The sequence below is a fragment of the Leucopleurus acutus genome, assembly GCF_964270905.1.
Source record: "Leucopleurus acutus genome assembly, chromosome: 2".
In the NCBI taxonomy this organism is placed as follows: domain Eukaryota; kingdom Metazoa; phylum Chordata; class Mammalia; order Artiodactyla; family Delphinidae; genus Leucopleurus; species Leucopleurus acutus.
Genome location: NC_139143.1, coordinates 20,968,167 through 20,989,240, shown reverse-complemented (window position 1 = coordinate 20,989,240; position 21,074 = coordinate 20,968,167). Strand labels below are relative to the sequence as shown.

The 21,074-nt window shown below is 44.2% G+C and overlaps 1 protein-coding gene across 2 annotated transcripts in view; it reads right to left on the bottom strand.

The window, feature by feature from the left end:
* Positions 1–16,842, bottom strand: part of MIA3 (MIA SH3 domain ER export factor 3) — a 54,575-nt gene extending 37,733 nt beyond the window's left edge. For both annotated transcript variants that reach the window (XM_082833066.1, XM_082833067.1), the window contains exons 1-6: positions 16,701–16,842; positions 13,724–13,857; positions 9,833–9,919; positions 4,770–7,572; positions 3,031–3,192; positions 628–773 (exon numbers count right to left, since the gene is read on the bottom strand). In XM_082833066.1, the coding sequence (XP_082689192.1) occupies positions 628–773; positions 3,031–3,192; positions 4,770–7,572; positions 9,833–9,919; positions 13,724–13,857; positions 16,701–16,833 (3,465 nt within the window). In that variant the 5' untranslated portion in view covers positions 16,834–16,842. The remainder of the gene's footprint in view (positions 1–627; positions 774–3,030; positions 3,193–4,769; positions 7,573–9,832; positions 9,920–13,723; positions 13,858–16,700) is intronic.
* Positions 16,843–21,074: the final 4,232 nt, after the last annotated feature.

The window sequence follows — 21,074 nt, the reverse complement described above, 5'->3', positions numbered from 1 at the left end:
ATGTGTGACCATCTCCCTCCAAAAGACCATGACCCTCTAACACTATACTTGGATAACGCCGACTAACGCTTCCCTGGCTTCCCCAAGTAACCATTTCTTCATGTCCCAACTCTTCAAACATGCCTTCTTCCGTGTGACTGCATCTCCCCCAGTCCTATTCAACAACAAACTACACATCCAACTCACACGGGTCCTTCAACCCTGCTCAAAACATGTCTCGGCTAACTTCTGACCTTCTCTGACCATCCTCCCACCTCAGTGAATTAATTTATTCAACATATTATTCCACCATCAGGTAAATACTTCTCTCCCTTCCCATATCATACAGTGTTTCAAGTCAGTGTCCTTATCACCCTGCTAAACTGAAAGGTCCTCGAGGGAAGAACCGCGTTTTACAGGTGTGCATACGTCCAGTGCTGGCAGGCAGCACATCCTTCTCAAGTGCTGAACTGAGCTAAGAACCCACCAATCAACATCACACACCTGCGGCTTGTTTCAGAGGCTACCTTCAAAGGCTCAGAAGTAATTTTCATACAGACATTTTAAGTTCTTCATCTCATGCTTAAAATCAACTTGAAAACTGTAATGATCAACATTCTATTTGAAGAAATTGTATGTCAGACTTACCGTCTTAGTTAAATAAAACACGAATGAATATATGAAAAGAATTGCATTTTCCAAAAGTGTGACACTTGATGGTTCTTCAGCATTTGTTTCTAGTTGCTTTTTTGCATCAACAGCATCGATAGGAGGGACTTCTGTTGTAATTATCCCTAAAATTGAGGGAGAAAGCTAATACTTTATTTATGCTTCAGAATAAGATTTGTTTCTCTTCATGTAAAATATTTATTTAGTGCCCACTAAATATCAGTCACTCTGCCTGGATATGTGCTTCTCCTGAAGACAATTATATAAAAACATTTCAGAACCCCCATTAGAGCCATCACATCCTCAATTATAAAGTGAACATCATCTCCAACCCACTCTACCCACCAGCAGTCCCTCCATCACTTCCCTGGCAATGCAACTGCTATCTGAACAATATAGACTCATGGGGACTGAGAAAACCAGAATTTTATGCTTTTCCCATATACACCCTGTCACATTTAACAAACATTTATTTAGTGCTGGTGAAACACTGTATTAGAAACTTCAGGCAAACAATGAGTAAGAAAAGAGTGTTAGTAAATCTATACAAATGGATGATCTTTTTTAAATCTGAAAAACTGTAATTCTGAGTTGGTTAAAAACTGATGGATTTCTGTTTCCTTTTATGTGAGAGAATATGTAAATAAACAAAACTGAAAATTAAAAACAACAAAATAGAGTGTTAGTTTGCAGACTTGCACCCATAGTCAGCACCAGCATCTGGCACCTGGCAGGCACTCAGTAACTGCTTACTGAATGGATGAATGACAGCTACACAAAAGGGAATATGGTAAACACCAAGAGAGATGAAAGGGAACTGCTTACAAGGTGGGGGCCTAGCTTGTAGCTCTGTGAAAAAGCTCGAATTCCAGCTCTGCCTGAAAGGATCTCCACATGACGGGGTGGTAGGGAGGAGATTTCAGGATGAGTTATTTGGGTCTGGGGTGCTTCTTATAAACAGCTAGGAGTCCAAGAAGCAATTAGTGAGAAGTTGGACTAGTTGCCACTCAGATCTCTTCCAGCCCTGAGATTCCGTTGCTATTGACCTATGAATCTGACCACTGGTGAGATTTTCCCAATCAGGTCAGCACCTCAACACCTGAGATGCATGAAGGACCATTTGGGAAGATCAGCCTCTAACGGTAGTTGATGCCATTTTGTGCTGGAACTTAAAGGACAAGGCAAAACCTCTGTTTTTAATTCTGCAAGCAAAATCTTTCCTAACCCTGAATGTTTTTAAGCAAGAGAATAATAAGTCTTATTGATATATGACTCATTCTCAACAAGCAGAACCTTTTTGAGTTACAAGAGTTTAGAAGTAGAGTATTATACATGAATGCAATATCCTCTGGAACATAGGAGACCTCTAATATGCCGTTTCTTCTCAAATTAGCTGAATTCCTCTTCCTGCTGTGACCTCTCCTATATTTTAAAGGGGGGTAAATCAGGGGGGCAGCCCAGTGCTGCCAGGCCTGTGGTATCACAGGGTAATGCTTTACCTATGGTTAGAGACCATGACCTCTAAAAATGTAAAATGGTAATGATTCATATTGCCATATTGGATAGACAAAATAACACAATCAGCTGTTCTGATTTATTGGTAAAATGAGTGACTACACAAAAATCAGAAAGCTGTTGATACTAATACTTTGGTTGCATTCTTTCAAACTCTATTTTTAAAACAACTTTGCCAATCCAAATGAAATGAGTTGCTCTCCCACTGGATGTTTACTGTGCTCAGTGATTTAAGTACTATTCACAGGGGTCCCTCTACACTGGGCCGTTATGTACTGCAAAAATTCTGTACTGCTTCCTCTCATCTTATAGTATATCTAGACATAAATATCCCCTCACTGTTTTAAAAAAAAACTTCTATGTCCAGGTGGCAAATTAACAAAAGAACTAAGCTACAATGTACTCTGTTGGAGGGGAGGGGCAGATGGAGGGAAGACAGAATTGTGAGTTTCAGAGCAGTGGTTCTCAAACTTTAACTTGTAACAGATCAGAATTCCCTGGACTGCTTGTTAAACAGATTGCTGGTCTCCACCCCCAGAGTTTCTGCAGCTGTTGGTCTGGCAGAAAACTACTGTTTTTGAGCATAAGGCTTTTTAAGAATAGTATTTTAGATTTAAGTTACTTGCATAAGCTAATGCTAGCCAAGCACTGGTTGGTAGGTTAGTTATGGTCTCTGACCTGCTTCGTATGATTGACCTCCACCTGTCTTGACTCCTACTTTTTCTGTTAGTTCTGGTATTTCCTATTTTTTATGCATTCACACCTGTGTTATTCTCCCCTCTATTTCCTGCCTTTAGCAACAAATCTCCTAGGAGGGCTTCTTTAGAATAGGCTTCTACTTTGTAGAGAAAAATTAGCAAGCTTTACCTGGGTCTCCAGCTGTCTCAGTATTTGGCTCCTGGGACACTTCTAATGTACCCATGTCACTGGTCACAGGTTGATCCATGTGGCTGGGCTCTTCAGGAATCTGCATTATAAGAACTTCTGTGTTTTCCCATGGAATAGTCTTCTCCAGCGGTGGTTGTATGTCTATAGGGGAGAAGAACGCACTGGGCTGGCAAAGCTCGAAGACAGCCCCCCTCCAGCAGCCCCTCACCACACATCTCCAGGGCCCCTCACCCCTTGCCCTCAGTGTGCTAGCATCCCGTGGGGCACCACTGGGCAAGGAAAAAAAAGAGTTTCAGTTGCTTTCCTTTCACTTCACAAATGCCTAAGCTACACAATGAAATTGACAAAGAAACCCTCATCCCGGGAATTCCCTGGTGGTCCAGTGGTTAGGACTACTGTGCCTTCACTGCCATGGCCCAGGTTCAATCCCTCGTCCGGGAACTAAGATTACACAAGCCACGTGGCAAAACACACAAACAAAACAAGAAAACCCTTCATCCCGAAGTATTTCATAAATAAATATATTTATGGTAGGGACTTCAATAAGCCTAACTTCTCTTAGCAAACCAACATATGCCCACATAGATAAATGTGTAAAAGGGAATTCCAGTCAAGAGCAGAAATAGGAGACGTCTATTCTACCCAGAAATAACAGGCCCCCTTCATACACAAGCATGCTTGTTTCACAGAGCTAGCCCAGAGAAGGGAATTACATACAAAGGCAGCTCGCTGAAGTGCCTTTCAAATATTTTCAAAGTACCTCCAAGAGTCAGAAGGAGTGAACTCATTTCTGTCCCTAAGAGGCTCAGAGCACACAGCCCAATGCGACCCACAGCCAAGGTGAATTTCTTTGAAACCTCATAGTTTACCCTGAAAATTCATTTGAGTTTTGCATTCTAATCCAAAATATAGCTGCTTTGATTAAAAGCAAAAATGTTCCCGTCTCCAAACTGGCATTCTGGGAAGATACATTTTTTTCTGTGGCTTTATGTCCCCCTGTTAGTCTGCCGTATACCCTCAGTTCAAATGCCTCCATTTGAAGAGCATGTGGACAGAGAAAAGAGTATGGAGCTAGGAATCAGCTTATCTAGGATGCTGGCTCAGGGTCAGTCCAATCACTATTTCCTCAACAGCTTCTCCGCCAAGCGCTGTGTTAGAAGGCTCTGCATCCTGGTTTGATCCTTGATCAAGCTGCATGCGAGAACCCGAGGGCCTGGTAGAATTTAACTACCTAAGTGACTGCCCTAAAGAGGCAGGAAAGAACGTGGCATCCATCAAAGATGAAAGCTGGAGGGAATGAAGAAACTCGGGCAAGGCATCGAGTTAGAAGTTATGCCAGTCCATCCCTGGACAGACAGCAGTTATTCTACGTGTTCAGAAAAGCCCTTTCATGAAACTTGTACGCTGTTAACAGGTCTACTTTGTGCGTCATTTTCTTGTTCCTATCTTTCTCTTTTTATGATGTTTCTTTTTGAGAATGCTACCAGTCTCACTGTCTAAGGGGAAAGCAGGGCAAGAAATCCTTATCCACGCTCCAGCCTCCAAGAAAGAAGGCGGGAAGGGCCGTGTGGGCGTCCCCGTGCTGCCCCTCACCTCTGGGCACGCTGGGACCTGTGGACAGAGCTTTACAAGCACGGCACGAGGTGCTTCAGCAGTCCCCTGGTCCCCACACCCGTTTCTCAAGCCCAACCCTACAAGGCCATAGGTGGGCACCTCACCTTCCACTGGTCCACCCCAGCCTTCCTCTGCAGGCTGTGCCGCTGCCAGGGGTGCAGTCTCCTCCACCGTGGAGTGTCTGTACCTGACAAAATAGATCAGGTCTTGAACATCATCTAGCACCGCAGCCTCTTCAAACATGCTACTGTCCTTCATCCCCAGGTCTCTATTTTCCATCACACGAGCATCGAGCATCTTCTCTGCCTCGCTCAGAATGTGTGACTCCCAAGCACGGAAGACCTTATCTAGGACTTTCTCCACATTATAGGGCAGGCTCTCCCGCTGTGCCGACTTCAGCTTGGATGACATTTCCTGGAACATGGCTTCCAGCTTATGGACGTCAAAGTACTTCTGGAACCGCTGCAGAGACTGCTGATCTTTAAAGAAACTGCTGATTATGGGCAAGTCCTCCATGTGGATGCTGTGCTCAGGCTGTATGGGTGTATGTGGAGCCCAGGGGAATGGGTCGTCATCACGGTCCTCAGAAGCGGACCCCTGGCTTCCTGCATCCACGAGGTTCTGTACATCCTTCTCATCCTCTTTCGAGAGTTCTATCCCAGGCTTCTCTGCGAGCCCTGAGGTCTGCACGTGTTCCTCAAGGCTGTCTTCTTTAAGAGAACCAGGATCTTTATTCTGAGATGCTTCACTGAACTCTGGAGTCTGATTTTCTTTCTTGCCAGGAAAGTCCCTTCCTTCAGGGGGTCTCTGTGCTTTCTGATCCACACTACCTGGGTCCCTGCCTAGACTGTCTACCCCTTTACCTGCAGTCTCATTTTTTCTTTCATTTTCCAATATATTACTAGTTTCTTCTTTGTTTTCTTCAGTTTCAGGATCAGTCTTAATGGCACCTAAAACGGCTTTTTCAGGGACTTGAAGGTCAACATCTAACCTCCTGTCCTGAATCTCAGGGCTTTTTTCTTTAGACCGTTTCGCACTCACAGCATTTTCATCCTCCAGTAGCTCTTCGGGGCTGTAATCGTCATCTTCTGCTTCTGCATTTTCAGTGTGGAAACCTGGTCCTTCTGTGCTATCAGTTTGGCCCATTCTTCCCACCTCCTGTGTGGCCGGCAGTGGCTTGTGCCCTTCATCTGAGGTGTCCGCTGTGACCTCTGTGACCTCTTCCTCAGAGAGGCTTCTCTTCTCCCTCGCTTGCTTATGAACTGCGGCAGCCACATCTCCTTGCTGCCAGGAAAGATTTCTTCCCAGAATGGGACCCTCTTCTTCCAGTTTTCTTGGCAAACCAGTTTCACCTGGGGGGGAGGACCTAGTCTGATTCTGAGGTTTGAGAAGCCATTCCTTTATGAGTTCCTCACCTGGATGCTCCCCCGAAAGCATGCGTGGTTTCGGTCTGTTTACCAAACCATCTACTTCCTGCATGCTCTCTTTGGAAGCGTTATGCTGGTGACCGCCCAAGACTGGGGCCACACCCACGGACTCCTGTTTAATCTTTCCCTCATCCCTTTGATTCCCTGCTGCTTTAGGTACCGATTCCCTCTCCGAGGCACCTTCCAAACTCCGCCCCCCAGGCTTCTCTTCATGGAGCATTTCTTTTGCGATATGAATGGCTGCTCCTTTTAGGTCATTCTCATGGTTAGCAAAGGCTGGTTTTAATGTTTCCGTACCCTTTTCAGTAGCTGGCGAAGAGCTGAGGTGGCCGCTTTGAAGAGAACCACGCACAGCCATGCCTTCTCGCATCTCATCCTCTAATCTTACCTCACCCTGCACCAGGTCCCTCTTGGGTTCCTCAATCTTCCTCCCTTTTCCTTTAATGTGAAGTTCTGTGTCCACTTCTGGGTCTTGGTCATTATTTGCTTTAGGGACTTCTACATTCCAAAGGCCGTCTGCTGCCTTTTCAGGGTCAGTATGATCTACTGCTGGCTGTGGTTTCCCCAGTTTGCTGTCCAGGACTAACGCATCATCCCCTTCCTCTCCTTCCTTTGATTCAGTACTCTGTACATCTGTACCCGTGTTTTCTTTACCTTCTGTGACATCAGAGAAGATGGTATCTTCCCAGGTTGTTAGTATATTTTTATCACCGTTTTTGACGCCAGGGGTCTGAGTTTCCTCAACTTTCTGCTCTTTATTTGAATTCTGCTCTTTCTCTGTTGAATGTTTCTCAACTCCAGAGTTGGCTGGAGCTTTCGTATCTTCTCCACCTATAAAGGTTAGTAATGGCAGCTCATCCAAGTTTTCTTTACTCTCCTCTTCTTCCTTCCCCACTGTGTAATACTCAGCATCCAATTCCTCAACAAAATCATCCTCTAACGAAGTAACAAGTCTGGTTGTCTCGTCATCTGACACAAGTGCGTCGGCAGTTGAGCCAAATTTGGTTTTCAAGTCCAGAGTCATTTCTGTTTTCAAAAGTTTGTAAGCATCAATCTTCTCCTGTTCATTCGAGACCTGAGAACTATTGCTGGTTTTGTTGTTTTCACTTTCTGGCACTTTTAACTTATCTTGCAGCATTTCTTCAAAAGGTTCAAATGAAGATCGCTCTCCCTGAGCATGACCCGTTTGACTATTTACATGGGGGTGGCTCTTCTGAGCCTCATGTCTTTCCCTGAGTTCCTTACTGTTTTCTGATAATATACTTTCACTTTCCTCTGAGTTGGGTTCTACTGGCTCAGGTTCAGGGTCACTTCCCTTAGACGCTTCAGGAGGTTCTTCCACATGCTGAGAAGTTTCTTGTTTAACTTCCGCAGAATCTCCAGTGGCAGAATCGTACAATTCCAAAAATCCTAGAAGTTCTTCTACGTTATAATTATCAAAATCATCTCTTCCCCCATCAAAACAAACAAAATCTGTCTCCTGCAAGGGAAAGGAAAACATTAGTGTGTCACTAACCGAGCGTCACAAGAGCAAACGCTTACCCAGGCTAATGACAGCGAGGATCTCAAATTCACGTTTGGCTCTAGAGGGGCTTTTGTGCCAACCTTGGGGAGTCAGGAGACAGGAGGATGGAACCCACTTTTCCCTGGCTTCCTGCTTCCATGAGGAAGGACTCCTACCTGAGCAATGCTCCTCCTGGCTTTCCTTCATTCTCTTTTCCCCAGGGGAGGAATGATTCATGTGTCTGGTGGGGTTATTCTGCACCATCCCTGCTTTCTGCTTGAGATTGGATGGAAGGAACACACGCCCTCTCTCTTCCATGCTGTCAGTTTTACAGGGACAGCCCCCCTTGGGGAGACCCCCACTTGGCTAGCTCTGCCTGTGGCTGGGTAAGTCTGTCTTATTCTAGACTGCAATGTTCAAAAGCCCATTCATTTCCGCACACTTGAGCCATGTTCTCCAAAAAGCTTTACCAGTAAGTAATGGTGACATTTTGGTCCCCATCTACCTGACTCCTGGGTTTCTCGATTTGTTCTAAGCACAAGTAGGGAAAAGTAGGGTATCATTTATTGGGTCCCCCGACTTCCAATACCTATGCCTGATGTTCTGGGAATCTACCTCACACTAATTTGCCCAGGAGAAGCTGGAAGACCACCCAGCGTCTCCATCATCCTCCCCTCTAGGCTGTGCTTCTCTGCTTACCCAGCTGGAAACAGGGAGAATCACCTAGCTGACAGGCTCTATGTCTACAACAGATTTCTGGGTCATTTTTTCCTTGGATTGGGAAAGATAACTCAGCTTAAGAAGCATCTTACTGAAATACAGTGCAGGGGAAGTGAAAATGTTAAGGAACAGAGAATGGTGTCAAGGGGCTCCCCACTTAACTATCACCACAAACACACCTTGAAAACAAGATTCAGTGAGGGATATAGTCTACTCTAAATCAGGGTTCTGATTAGCTGTCGATGAGATCTGCTTTTAGACTACCTGTAAGTCTATATTCTTCCTTTCCTCTTGCTAGTAAACAAATTGACATAAAAGGGGTCGCAAACAGAAGGAAAAGTTAAAAAGCCAACAAAGATAATCTCCTTCTCCTAACTAAACTCTCACAATGCTCTGGAGAGACCTGACAAGTGTGGTAAGGATGAATGATTCCTCTTCCCATCACGTGCATTTCTAAGCCATTTCGTAATGTTGAGGGAAGCATGTAGTGAGGGGTACAATGAGAAGGCAGAATCCCCAACAAGTGAGGTCTCTGTGACCAGTGAGCTGCTGTCTCATGCGTATTTCCCTCCCAGCAGCATCTTCATTAGGAGTGAAGCCTAACAGGCAATAGGGCTGATTTCATGTCCCTCGAAAAGACAAGGAAATTTCAAGAACAGCAGTGGCTCTATGACTTCATGCATTCTGCTGAGCTCAGCTGAGAAGCGCCCCAGGCCAGCAGCTCACATGCTCTTGCAGCAATACCAAAGAGTCATTCAAAGATTTCTGTTTGAAGGTGGGCATCAATTCTTATACATTTTAAAACTCCAGAAAATAATCAGCTGGAATGAGGATCCCAGAGCACAAAATCCTTGTCATCACAAAGCTATTTTAAGTTGGTGCACCCTGGATGAATGCTTTACAGACTGTGCAGTCAGGACCTTGCAGATTTGAGGCTGGACCTCATCTGAAATGCTCAGGTTCCCTTTTCCAAAATCTATCACATAACTCTAATCCCTTAAATCATTACAGTCAGTAAGAAAACCTAGTATAATTTGGGGTTTGATTAATTTAACCTGATCTCTATATACTTAAAATGTCTAAAAGCTATTCAATGAGTAGTTTTCAAAGTGAGACACCTCATCTTACTTGTAAAAAAAGTATTTACCTCCTAAATTTAATAACTAAATACAAAGATATTGAATTCTTCATCCTTTTTTCCTCACATAAAATAGCAAAGAAAAATCCTGAGTAAGTATACATAGCCTTGTATAAGAACACCTGCTTCAACAAATAACTATCAGATTATGATATAAAGTCTCCCGTAAATTCTTTTCAAGCTTTTCTTTCTTCCTTCCTTCCTTCCTTTCTTTCTTTAAAGGTGTCTAATAAATTAAAATCTGATACACAGATGTTAACTTTTTTTTTGATCAAAACACATTCAAAGGCTTGCAAAAATACTTAATTGAATGTAACTGATGAAGTTATAAACCAATTTATAATTGAGAACAATAACAACAAAAAGTCCACAACTTACATCTGTTGGAACTTGTAGCTCTTCTTGAGTATATTCATGGACTACGCGGATTAAATCCTTTGGAAAATATCCAAAAGTACGCCCAACCTATATTAAATGGGCAAAAGAAATGAATATCAATCAAAATTCTGTAGAAGAAATATAAATGAGAGACTTCTTAGTAGTGAGAGGAAATATAAAGATAGGTAGATATAACCACAAGAGATGCATGTTGCTATTATGATCACAGAGATTATCATTCCAATAAAAATTAAGTACAGAATGTTGTAAAGGCAACTTTTCTAAAACCACTGAAGTTTTCTTTCAACATTCAGCTTAATTTTAAACACAGGGCACATAAAGTGAGATTTCTGAAGTAGCTAGAAGATCTGCGTAAGAGAAAATTATAGTATATTATGTGATTAAAACTATGTAAATCAAGGCTGGTTAGAAACAATTCCAAATAACCTCTAACAAGAATTTATCTGCACATTTCACAGTATCACTCATGAACAAGTACTTAGAAGTCTTTCTTAAACCAATAAACAAAAGCCATGAGGGGACTTCCCTGGTGGCACAGTGGTTAAGAATCCGCCTGCTAATGCAGGGGACACGGGTTTGATCCCTGGCCCGGGAAGATCCCACACGCCGCGGAGCAACTAAGCCTGCGCACCCTAGAGCCCGTGCGCAGCAACTACTGAGCCCATGTGTGGCAACTACTGAAAGCCGCCCATGCTCCGCAACAAGAGAAGCCACGGCAATGAGAAGCCTGCACACCTCAATGAAGACCCAATGCAGCCAAAAAGAACCACACTAACAAAAAAAAAAGCCATGAAAATTAATAAGTAAAAAAAAAAACATTTCTGAAATGCATGACCACTACAACAAAAGGCAAATATTTGTTGATATCATGGGCTATACTAGGTTTTTCAACAAATGGATTTTCAAGTATTTGGGGAGAAAATAAAATTCATACTAACTACACAGCAAGCTTAGTTTCTTGCAAAGTAAACCTCTATAGAAGATGATCCCATTTATCTATAGCACTAACCGCTAAGATATATTAAGTTTGTCCTCTTGAGAAACATACGCTGTCTTTTACTAGCTACAGTCTGAAAGGGAGAAGCAGATCTCTTTCCAATTATTAAAGGAGATTGACATGCAGATCAAATGCACAAAAAGAAAAAAAAAGGCTATCTTATCACTAACTCCTAAAATATCCTCATTACCAGGGCTCTTGTTATATCTGGCAACTATGTGAAAGCCAGTTTTAGTAGAATACTGCCTTGAAGATTAGATAAGACAAGGCAATTTTAAATTGCTACATTGGCAGTTAAAGTCTGAAACTCTAAGAAACAAAAAGAAGCTGCAGGATGAAAACTAAGAAATAAAAACAAGAACCATTCTGAAAGCTCAGGAGAGATAGTTTTTAATTTCCTTAACTATAAGGTTCATGAAATGAGACAGGAGACTGAGGGAAAATACATTTACTTCCTTCTTAGGAAAATTTTATTTTATTGAGAGAATATGGAAAAGGGAAAGAAATCAGAGCTATGTGAAGAGAGGAAATACATTTATCTTTGTATAATCTTTGTCAACTGAGAGCATAGGTCATAAAAAACTCCGTATTTTTACATTGAGTGGGTCCCGTTTCTTATGATCTGACAAAAAGATGCAGAATCATGGGCCCTCATGACTGAAAGTAAGCTTTATATCTAATTTTGCTTCCGTATATTATCTCTGCCAAGGAACTGCTGAGTAGATTTGGGAAAAGAAAGAAAAGGGAAGGGGAGGGGAGGGAGAGGAGGGGAGGGGAGGGGAGAGGAGGGGAGGGGAGGGGAGAGGAGGGGAGAGGAGGGGAGGGGAGGGGAGGGGAGGGAAGGGAATTGTTTCAAGAGAACAAAATCTGCATAAGCTACTATTAGGACAAATGTAAATAAGTGCCACTGCCCTGAAAGGAAATATTCACAAGGAAAATGGGTAAGATATGGGCCCTGCCAGAGCTTTTGAGTCCACAGGAGGTAAGACTGTACACACATTAACTACAACACAAGGCAGTAAAAGGAACGCCACATGAGCAGTGCAAACAAAGTGCCACCTAAACAATTATTAGACAGCAAAGATCCCTTCTGGCTGGGAGCTGAGGGCAGTGCTTCCCTAGGAAGGCAGGGTCAGAGTTGGGAACCAGAAAGATAGGCAGGCTTTCCAGATGTGAATATGGTCGTGAGCAAAGGTGTGGAAGAGGGAAAATGCAAAGTCAAGTTCACTTATCCAAACGCTCCAGCTTCACCACTACATGAAAAATGCAGCCCAGGGACTTGGAAAAAATGTTCCAAGAGTAGAAATCTCACGCAGTAGCCTTGAAAGAAACAGAATAGATTCTTCTTTGAATATGGTGATTCAACTGGGATCCCGCCTAAATACAACAGCTGTACCTGACCGGTTGGTCTTACAAGACTCCTCCCTAGGAATCTGGACTGCCAGCAAAATAAATCGAATCTTCCCGATGGGGGATTCTCAAGCCCTCTTTCCTGTTGTTTGTTTGGTGTTTTATTGAGAGTAAAACTTTTCACATTTGGGACTGGGTGTTTCTCCAAGTTTGTACAATCCTAAGGGCATTGAGGACTCTTATTACTTTAAATAACCAGTCCACACATCACATAAAAAGGAAAGGACAAGCGCTCATAAGCCTCCCAATCAGGTCACTCGTAGTGAATCTCCTCATTAAAAACATCAAAGCATGACAAAGTCATTGGTTTCCATGTCTGCTGTCCTGGCACCCACAGAGCTGGCTGGGAATAGAGCTGCTTCAGTGAACCTGGGGGAGCAATTGTCCAAAAAAGCAGGAAAAGGATGCCCCAGCAGTTGCAAGCAAAACAAGCAAACAAACAAGAACGCACACAGTGAAAATGATACTTTGCTTTTTTAACAGAAACAGCACACATGATTAGGTATGTGAATAATTTAGAAAAAAATTATTGTTTTTCTCCATACGTGACTACCTGAAACACTATCTTGCCCATACTTTACAGGATTAAGCCCACAGATACTTCCTTTTTGAAACAATGAAGTTAAGTTTTTTCAGGTTTCACCATCGGTAACTACTAGTTTGTTTCCGGCAACTGTGAGTCTGCTTCTGTTTTGTTACATTCATTCGTTTTACTTTTTACAGTCTACTTATAAGTGATAACATACAGTATTTGTCTTTCTCTGCCATATTTCACGAAGCACAACACCCTCCAGATCCATCCGTGTTGTTGCAAATGGCAAGACTGCAGTCTTTTTATGGCTGAATAATACTCTATTGTATATATACCCACCACATCCTTATTTACTATGTATGGAGCATCTGTGGCTGGTAAGGCCTAGAACTTGATGCCAGAAGCAGCTCAGTTCTGTTTTAAGTCCCTTTTCTGTGTCCCCAGCTGGGGACACAGAACCATCCTCTTTTTCCACAGTCTAGCAGAGAGGACAGGTTAACTCCATCAAAGACCCCAAGAAACAGTTTCTTAAATTTACAGTGCTGGCTTCCCTGGTGGCACAGTGGTTAAGAATCCGCCTGCCAATTCAGGGGACACAGGTTCGAGCCCTGGCCCGGGAAGATCTCACATGCCGCAGAGCAACTAAGCCCATGTGCCACAACTACTGAGCCTGCGCTCTAGAGCCCGCAAGCCACAACTACTGAAGCCTGTGCGGCTAGAGCCTGTGCTCTGCAACAAGCGAAGCCACCACAAGAAGCCCGCGCACTGCAACGAAGAGCAGCCCCCGCGTGCCGCAATTAGAGAAAGCCCGCGCACAGCAACGAAGACCCAATGCAGCCAAAAATAAATAAATAAAATTTTAAAAAAAATCTGCAGTGCTAAACAAGCCAATACAAAGGAAGAAAATTAAGTATGTCAAATTTTTACTTACACTTCCAGCCCAAACTTCAGGCGATCCCCCTGCCAGTTTATAGTAGACGTATACAGGGTCACCTTTTTTAAAATTCACAAAACGACAATCCGGGCCGGTAAAATCTTCCAGAGCCTCACCCCGGTACATTAACACTGTATATAAAGAGAGAAAAAAAACAAGCAGATATCAGGATTCAACTTCCACAGTCCATAGTGGCTGATCAGGAAATATAAGAATCCACTGTAAACAACAATAAAGTTTCTCCAGTACTCTCTGGAACCAATCACTTTCAACTCATATGCTCAAAGCATCTATAGAGCTTTATTCATTGTAAATCATGAATCCCCCTGTAAGTAGACGGGAGAGAGGGAAACTTTCCCAATGCGTCCACCGCCACACATGGCTGGTCTCAAGTGAAACCCTTGGTTCCCTCTCTAACCATCTAGTCCTCAGTCTTTGCTGTTTCATAATCATGAAAAGCTTCATTTTGCAGTTGGGTAAATTCGAGCGCAGATGCTACTAGTGTAAGCATGACTAAATGCAGAGGTAATATGTAATTGGGGAGAGCACCCAAGAACCCCCAAGGGGTCAATTAACTTGAACTAACCACTAAAAGGCCCTATCTTTAAGTGGCTGTAACTGCTACCATGCAGCAGTAAACACTGTCTATTTCATTTGCAGTCAAGTTGCTCTCTCCCTCAGTATATGGATAATGGAAAAGGACATCACACCCTATTATGGATCCAATCACATTACAAGATATTATTTTTCTGAAAGTATATAATGTTGACTATACCCAACATTAAGGTTTATTTATTTCTATAAACAAAATCAAAAGTAGGCAAGTGGGTTTTGTTTCTATAAACAAAATCATATGTGGCAGGGACAAGCAAAACTATGAGAATTGTTTAGTAGTTACCTTCAGTCTTAAAATGCAGGACAAATCACACTCGATCTAGAAATTGGTAGAAGCAATATTTTTCTTTTTGTTGGCCAAATACACAGTTTCTAATGTAAGATGAAATGGACAATAAATGCAATTAAGCAGCAGAGAAAAAGAAGAATGAAATGGAAATAACACTTTCTCTAACAGCCAATTGGCAATAAGTACATTAAAGCACATCTTTAAATACGTATTTGAGGGACAAACATATAGATTTAAAGGGGGTTATTCGGATTTTAAAGCTAAAACCTTATTATTTTAATACATGTCAGCATCCTAATTCAGATACAATTAGGTGAGAGGCCAAGTTGAAGGTGATGGACAATTTAAGACTGGGAATTCTATCAGAATTGGAAACAGCAATGTATCTCTTATTCCCCCTTAAAAGAGATCACTGCAGATTTGTAATAATAAATCAGATGACAACATATGCACACTGAGGAACAGCTATCTGAAAAGCACACAAGGACAGCTCACAGGCACACACCTTACTAAGTAAACACTTTATGCAACAGAACACAGACCCAGAGCCTGCTCTAGCTGCTGCCTGTTGTGTTTAGTTACATCTGTTTCGACACATGCCATTTCTCAAGTTATGTGACCACCATGGGCCCTTCCAACACCATGTCTCCATACTAAGGAAGCATCACTGATGTGATTCTCTAGGTAACTGGTTTTGAGGAACCCAGGTAGGATACTGCTTGAAAGCAATGAAGAGCAAACATCTGCTATATCCAACCCTGCTTGCTAATAACCCGGATTTACTCTGAGAAAACTGCAGGAACAATTCATGGAAGTTGCTCCACTTTCGTGGCGTTTATTTACATCAGTTCTAGGGTTACTTCTAGGAATGGCTTAACACAAATCAAAGACTGACTCCTTTCTTTCCTCTAACGGCTGGGAGTGCTACAGTTCTTCAAATTGTGAAATGTGGTTTCGAATAACACCCATTTTGAATATAAATAGCTAAACTGTAGGCTTCGGCCTCCTCAGAACGAACATTTTTCTATAGGTACTGGTTACAACAGATGAACAACCGTTTCTGAAGTGGTTATCGGTAAGTTTACAAGGTTATTTGAGACCGGCTGGAGGCCACAAGGATGATACTTGTCCGGCAAATACACAGGAAGACAGCCCAGAGCAGTAATGATTAAGGCTGAAGCGAGCTGGATTTATAAAACTCTTGCAGTATTTACCGTTTTTACTTTAACAATCCTCTTCACCTGAGTTTGGGGCTGTCTGCCCTCCTCAACGCCCACGGTCCACCCTCCCACCCCCAATTCGCGGTTAGGGAACCATTCCGCTTCCTGCGCAAAGAGGAGGCTGCTGGTCCCAGGTGGCCTCTTTCGAGAACGAAAGATTTTGGCCTTTCCGGTGCCCTCCCTGTCTGGCGGTTTGCAGGAGCCTTCCAAGCACAGAAATGACAGAACTGAGGCAGAGCCGGGGAGGAGACCTTGGAACACACCGCAAGCCTGGACTCCGGGCTCGTCCCAAACCTAAACTCCAATCCCTGTTCAAAAGGCGGTCCGAGCCCCGAATCCCAGTGAAGCAGAGGAGCGAAGGGGCAGCGCCAGGAAGCCTTTCCCGAGCCCCACCAGCAACCTGCCGCAGGGAAGGCGCCCACCGAGCCCTTAGCGCATCTGCCCCCGGACTGCACCCAGCGAGGTCCCCGCCGAGGGAGCAAGATAGCGCTCGCGGGCAGCGCGGGGAGCCCAGGGAGAGCGGCGCGCCACCCCATCCTTCCTCGGAGCCGGGGCGGGCCGAGGGAGGGGACGCTGTGAGCGGTCCCCAGGGAAACCGGGGGCCACCCCCGACCCCCCACCCACCCCCGCCTCCGTCGGCGAAGGAAAAATGAACAGCTGGCAACAAGTGGGAGGTGCAGCCCCCCACGGCTGGGGCCGGCTGGCCCGGGCGCCGGCAGGGCCGGAGGAGACAGACGCAAGGACCCGGGGCTCGCCCACCTCGGCGCTCCGCCCGTCCGGCCTGCGGCCCCCCGACCGGCTTGGTGCGCGGCCGAGACCCCGCCCCCGCGCCGCCCTCCCGGGCACTCACTGCTGCATTCGTCGTCCGCGCAGAGTTTGTGCTGCGAGAAGCGCCGGACGGTGTCCGGGTTCGGCTGGCCGGGTACCCGCCAGAGCGGCCTGAGCAGGAGCAGCCACAAGAGGAGCCCCGGCGCCGCAGCCATGTTGTGGTCACCTCGCGGAGCCGGTGACGCGGAGGAGGCGGCCCGGGCGGGGCGGGGGGCGGAGCGCGGGGGGCGGGGGGACGCGCGGCGGGGAGGGGCGGTGCCCGCCGGGGTGTGAGTCCCTGACGGACACGTCAGCACTGCCTCCGGGAGGGGATGGAGGGGGTCCGGGAGGAGGAAGACCAGCACTCGCACCTCCTTCCCAAGGCTTTCTCCTCCGGTTGCTGCCTTGGCAACCGGGACTCTATCTTCTCCCTCGTCCAATCGTCTGCCTTAGCCCCTGTCCATTCGCAGTCGACCCTCCGCAAGACTCCCTCCCTCGCCCACCCCTCTCTGCGACTTTGGATCCCCCGACCCCGCGCCATCCCAACAGCAGGTCTTCTTTGACACCTTCTTGCAGCTTCTGATTTCTGGTTCGTCCCCAGCTTGCTCACCCTCAGCCCCCTTCCTGGTTTGGTACTTCCTTTTCCGAACTACCAAATCCCACCCACGATTTACCACTGATCGTCTCCAGTTCGAGATTCCCTCTTATTCTGACTCCCAGGGGTTTTGGGGGGCCCCATCCCATGACCCCCTTATATTAGGAAAGGGAGGTGTCAGTGGAATGGTGGGTCGGTGACATACAGTAGAGCCAGTGGCCTGCTTGCTCTTTTTCCCCACCCCCGGCCCTGGGGGTTGGAGGTGGGCAATGGATCCTCATGCTGAGATCTTCAGATTTGGGGGTCTTTATCCATAAGGGGAGAACAATTTAATTCAATGCAAATATATTGAGCTTCCCTTTTACGCTGTTATTTCAGGCCAGACGCTGGACAAAGCATTAGGATGGTGAGGGGAAACACGTAGATCAACAGACAAGATATCAGGCCTTTGTCTAAAAAAGCCCACAATTTAGTGGAAACAACTCACATCAAAACGACTAAAGAATAAACGTCGTTAGGAGGAAAAAGCTAATCAATAGCGGCTAACATTTATTGAGCGGTTTCTTAACGTCCAAGTGTTATTCTAAGGTATATATACATATATATATACATATCAATTTGTTTAATGTATCTTCACAACAATAGTAGGTCCTATTACTATCTTCATTTTCAAGATGAGTACATTGCATTTGTCTGTGACCAGGGTCTTCTCACTGTTGTCTCTGCCAAGGCTATTTATCAACCTTGAATGCCAATCGAATGCATTAGTTGGTTTCCCAAACTGACTGGATTCTTTAAAAGCAAGAGGAAAGAATGTAGCCCATCCATGCAAACCATAATGCTGAATAAAGGAAAAGATGAGAGATGTTCACAGTTGTTTATCTATAGGGGTCATGAGATGTCCCATTGGTCCAGTATCGTTTCCATGCTATCTGGAGAGAATGTACGATAGATTAGGTGACTGTCCAAATAGCAGTGCCATGAGGAGTTCTTCTTTTCTACTCTGTGTTTCATTGCTTTAGAATCTTAGGTGTGTCTAATAGGCATCTCCAACTTCATATGTTGAAAAGCAAACTTCTTATTTTCTCTCTCAAACCATGCTCCTTTCAATCTTCCCTATCTCAATAACTGGCCATTTAATTCTATTTTCCAGGTGTTCAAGTCAAAAACTTACAAACTGTTATTGACTTCTCTTTGTCTCATACCCCAAGTCCAATCCATCAGACAATCCTGGGCACTCTCTTTGAATTGCTTTACTGAGGTGTAATTGACATACAATAAAATGCACACATTTATAGTTTACAACTTGATAAGTTTTGACACATACACACTCGTGAGACCACCAGCACAATCAAGGTAATTAACATATCCATTACCCCAAAGAGTCCTCATGCTTCTTTGCAATCCCTCCCTCCCCTCCCCTGCCTGTCTCCAAACAACCTTCTGTTGCTACAGATTGATTTGTATTGAATAGTTGCTAGAATTTGATATAAATCGAATCATACATTATGTATTCTTTTTTGTCTGACTTCTTTCACTCAGCATAAGCATTTGAAATACGTCCAGGATCTGACCACTCCTCACCATCTCCTATGCTAACATTGCAGGCCAAGCCACCATCATCTCTCAACTGAAAGACTGCAGTAGCCTCCTCACTGTTCTCCCTGCCTCTGCCCTGCCCTCCCAAAGCCTATTGTCTCAATAGCAGCCAGAGCGATCATTTCCTGATATAAACGTCTCTCCTCTACTCAAAACCTTCCTCTAGCTTTCCACTTCCAAGCCAAATGCAATGACTTTATTATGGACTGCACTGTCTTATTTGATCTGACGCGCTCATCCCTTTTACCCCCATTTCCTAGCAGTCTCCCCTGGCTCTGTTAGTTTCACTCAAATACACCAAGCCCACTCCTGCATCAGAGCATCTGCACTTGCAATTTTCCCTCAGCCTGGAACAGTTCCCCTAAATAGTCTGCTTGGCTAACTAGTTCGCTCACTTCATCAAGAGTCTGTAACAATACCATATCTTATTAGAGGTGCCTTCCCTGTTCACTGTACATAAACAAGAGCTCCTTCCCATGATTACCTAGCCCATCACCCTGCTTTATTTTTCTTCAGAGTAGTTACCACCTGCCTTACATTTGTTTATCTATTTGACAGCCCCCCTCCCCCAAATATAAGCTTCACGGGAGAAAGGAATTTGCCTTACTCATTGTGTAACATAATCTCCAAGGAAAATGTCTAAAATGTCTAGAATGTATGAGGTACTCAACAAATGATTTGATAGATGAACCCATAATTCCTCACGTATTGTAAATATACTACACTATTAACCTACATGGAGGCTCCATATATAAATAGCACCAAGAGGGAATATGCCATGAGAGCAAGGCATTTTCTGTTTTCCCTTCAGCGGCATCCTCAACGCTGGAAACAAAACTTGGAATATATGCACTGTTGATTGAGGGCATATTTGTTGTGGAGGGAGTGAATGAAATTGCACTGTACTCTTTTCCTGTATCTTATCGGAATATTAAAGCAGATAAAGAGGTCATTTTAATTTTTCTTATTTCTATTTAGAGTAGTATTAATGACAATTCATTGGTGGAAAAAGCAAAATTCCAAAATGACCCGAGTATCACTTCACTAATATTTAATTTGACTGATTTGCACGTATGCTTTTATATGAGGAGTGGGAGTACTCAGTTACTAAGGAACTGGCTGCTTAGTTTGTAGATTTTCTAGGGGTTTATGTGCATTATTTTTTACTATTATTATTGCCTTAGAGAGATATTAACAAGTTTGGTGGCTAATCAAAAGAAATCTCAGCTGACCACAGTGACAGTGGTGGTAGTAGTTCTTCCGGCCTGCATATATATAATTATAGTGGATGAATCAGCATTCAGTTTTACTCATAGCATTTAAACACAGATGTTCAGGGCTTCCCTGGTGGTGCAGTGGTTAAGAATCTGCCTGCTAATTCAGGGGACACGGGTTCGAGCCCTGGTCTGGGAGGATCCCACATGCTGCGGAGCAACTAGACCCGTGAGCCACAACTACTGAGCCTGCGCGTCTGGAGCCTGTGCTCCGCAACAAGAGAGGCCGCGATAGTGAGAGGCCCAGGCACCGTGATGAAGAGTGGCCCCTGCTTGCCACAACTAGAGAAAGCCCTCGCACAGAAATGAAGACACAACACAGCCAAAAAAAAACAAAAAGCAAAAAAAAAGCCAACCCACAGATGTTCAACACAAATTCTAATCTCAAGTGCATTATTTGTTAACACCTCAAATGGAATTTTCACTAAGTAAAGGTCGAGTAAAAGTCAAAAAATAAATGTGTCTAGTTTGGTGGGGGGCTGAGCATGAAATATAAGGTATGGAGGGTCCCTGACCTTAGAGAATTTGCAATCTGATTGAGAAAACAACACAAGTACATCTGAAACAAATAGAAGACAGCATAATAACATATATCATTGTAAACCTCCCATCGTGCCTACCCAGGAACATCCATAAGGCCTAACACTGAAGTTATCAGAAATAAGCCTGTCTATTCCCAATGCTGAAACCACTCAGAGTCCAGGGAATAGGATAAAACATTTCTTAAGGACTACGGCTTCCAGTCTAGAGGGAGTAACAGGGACTAGATTTACCCTCCCTCTGTGCTTCAATTCAATATCTAGAAAACTAGACAAAATATATGAAATGATAATTTTTAGACATTGGACAACAAGCAGTATAGGCAGTGACCTCTAAAATAAGTGGAACAAATGAGGTGAGTGCTATGATTGTCCCAACTTACTTCCCATATAAAGTTTCCAGGACACAA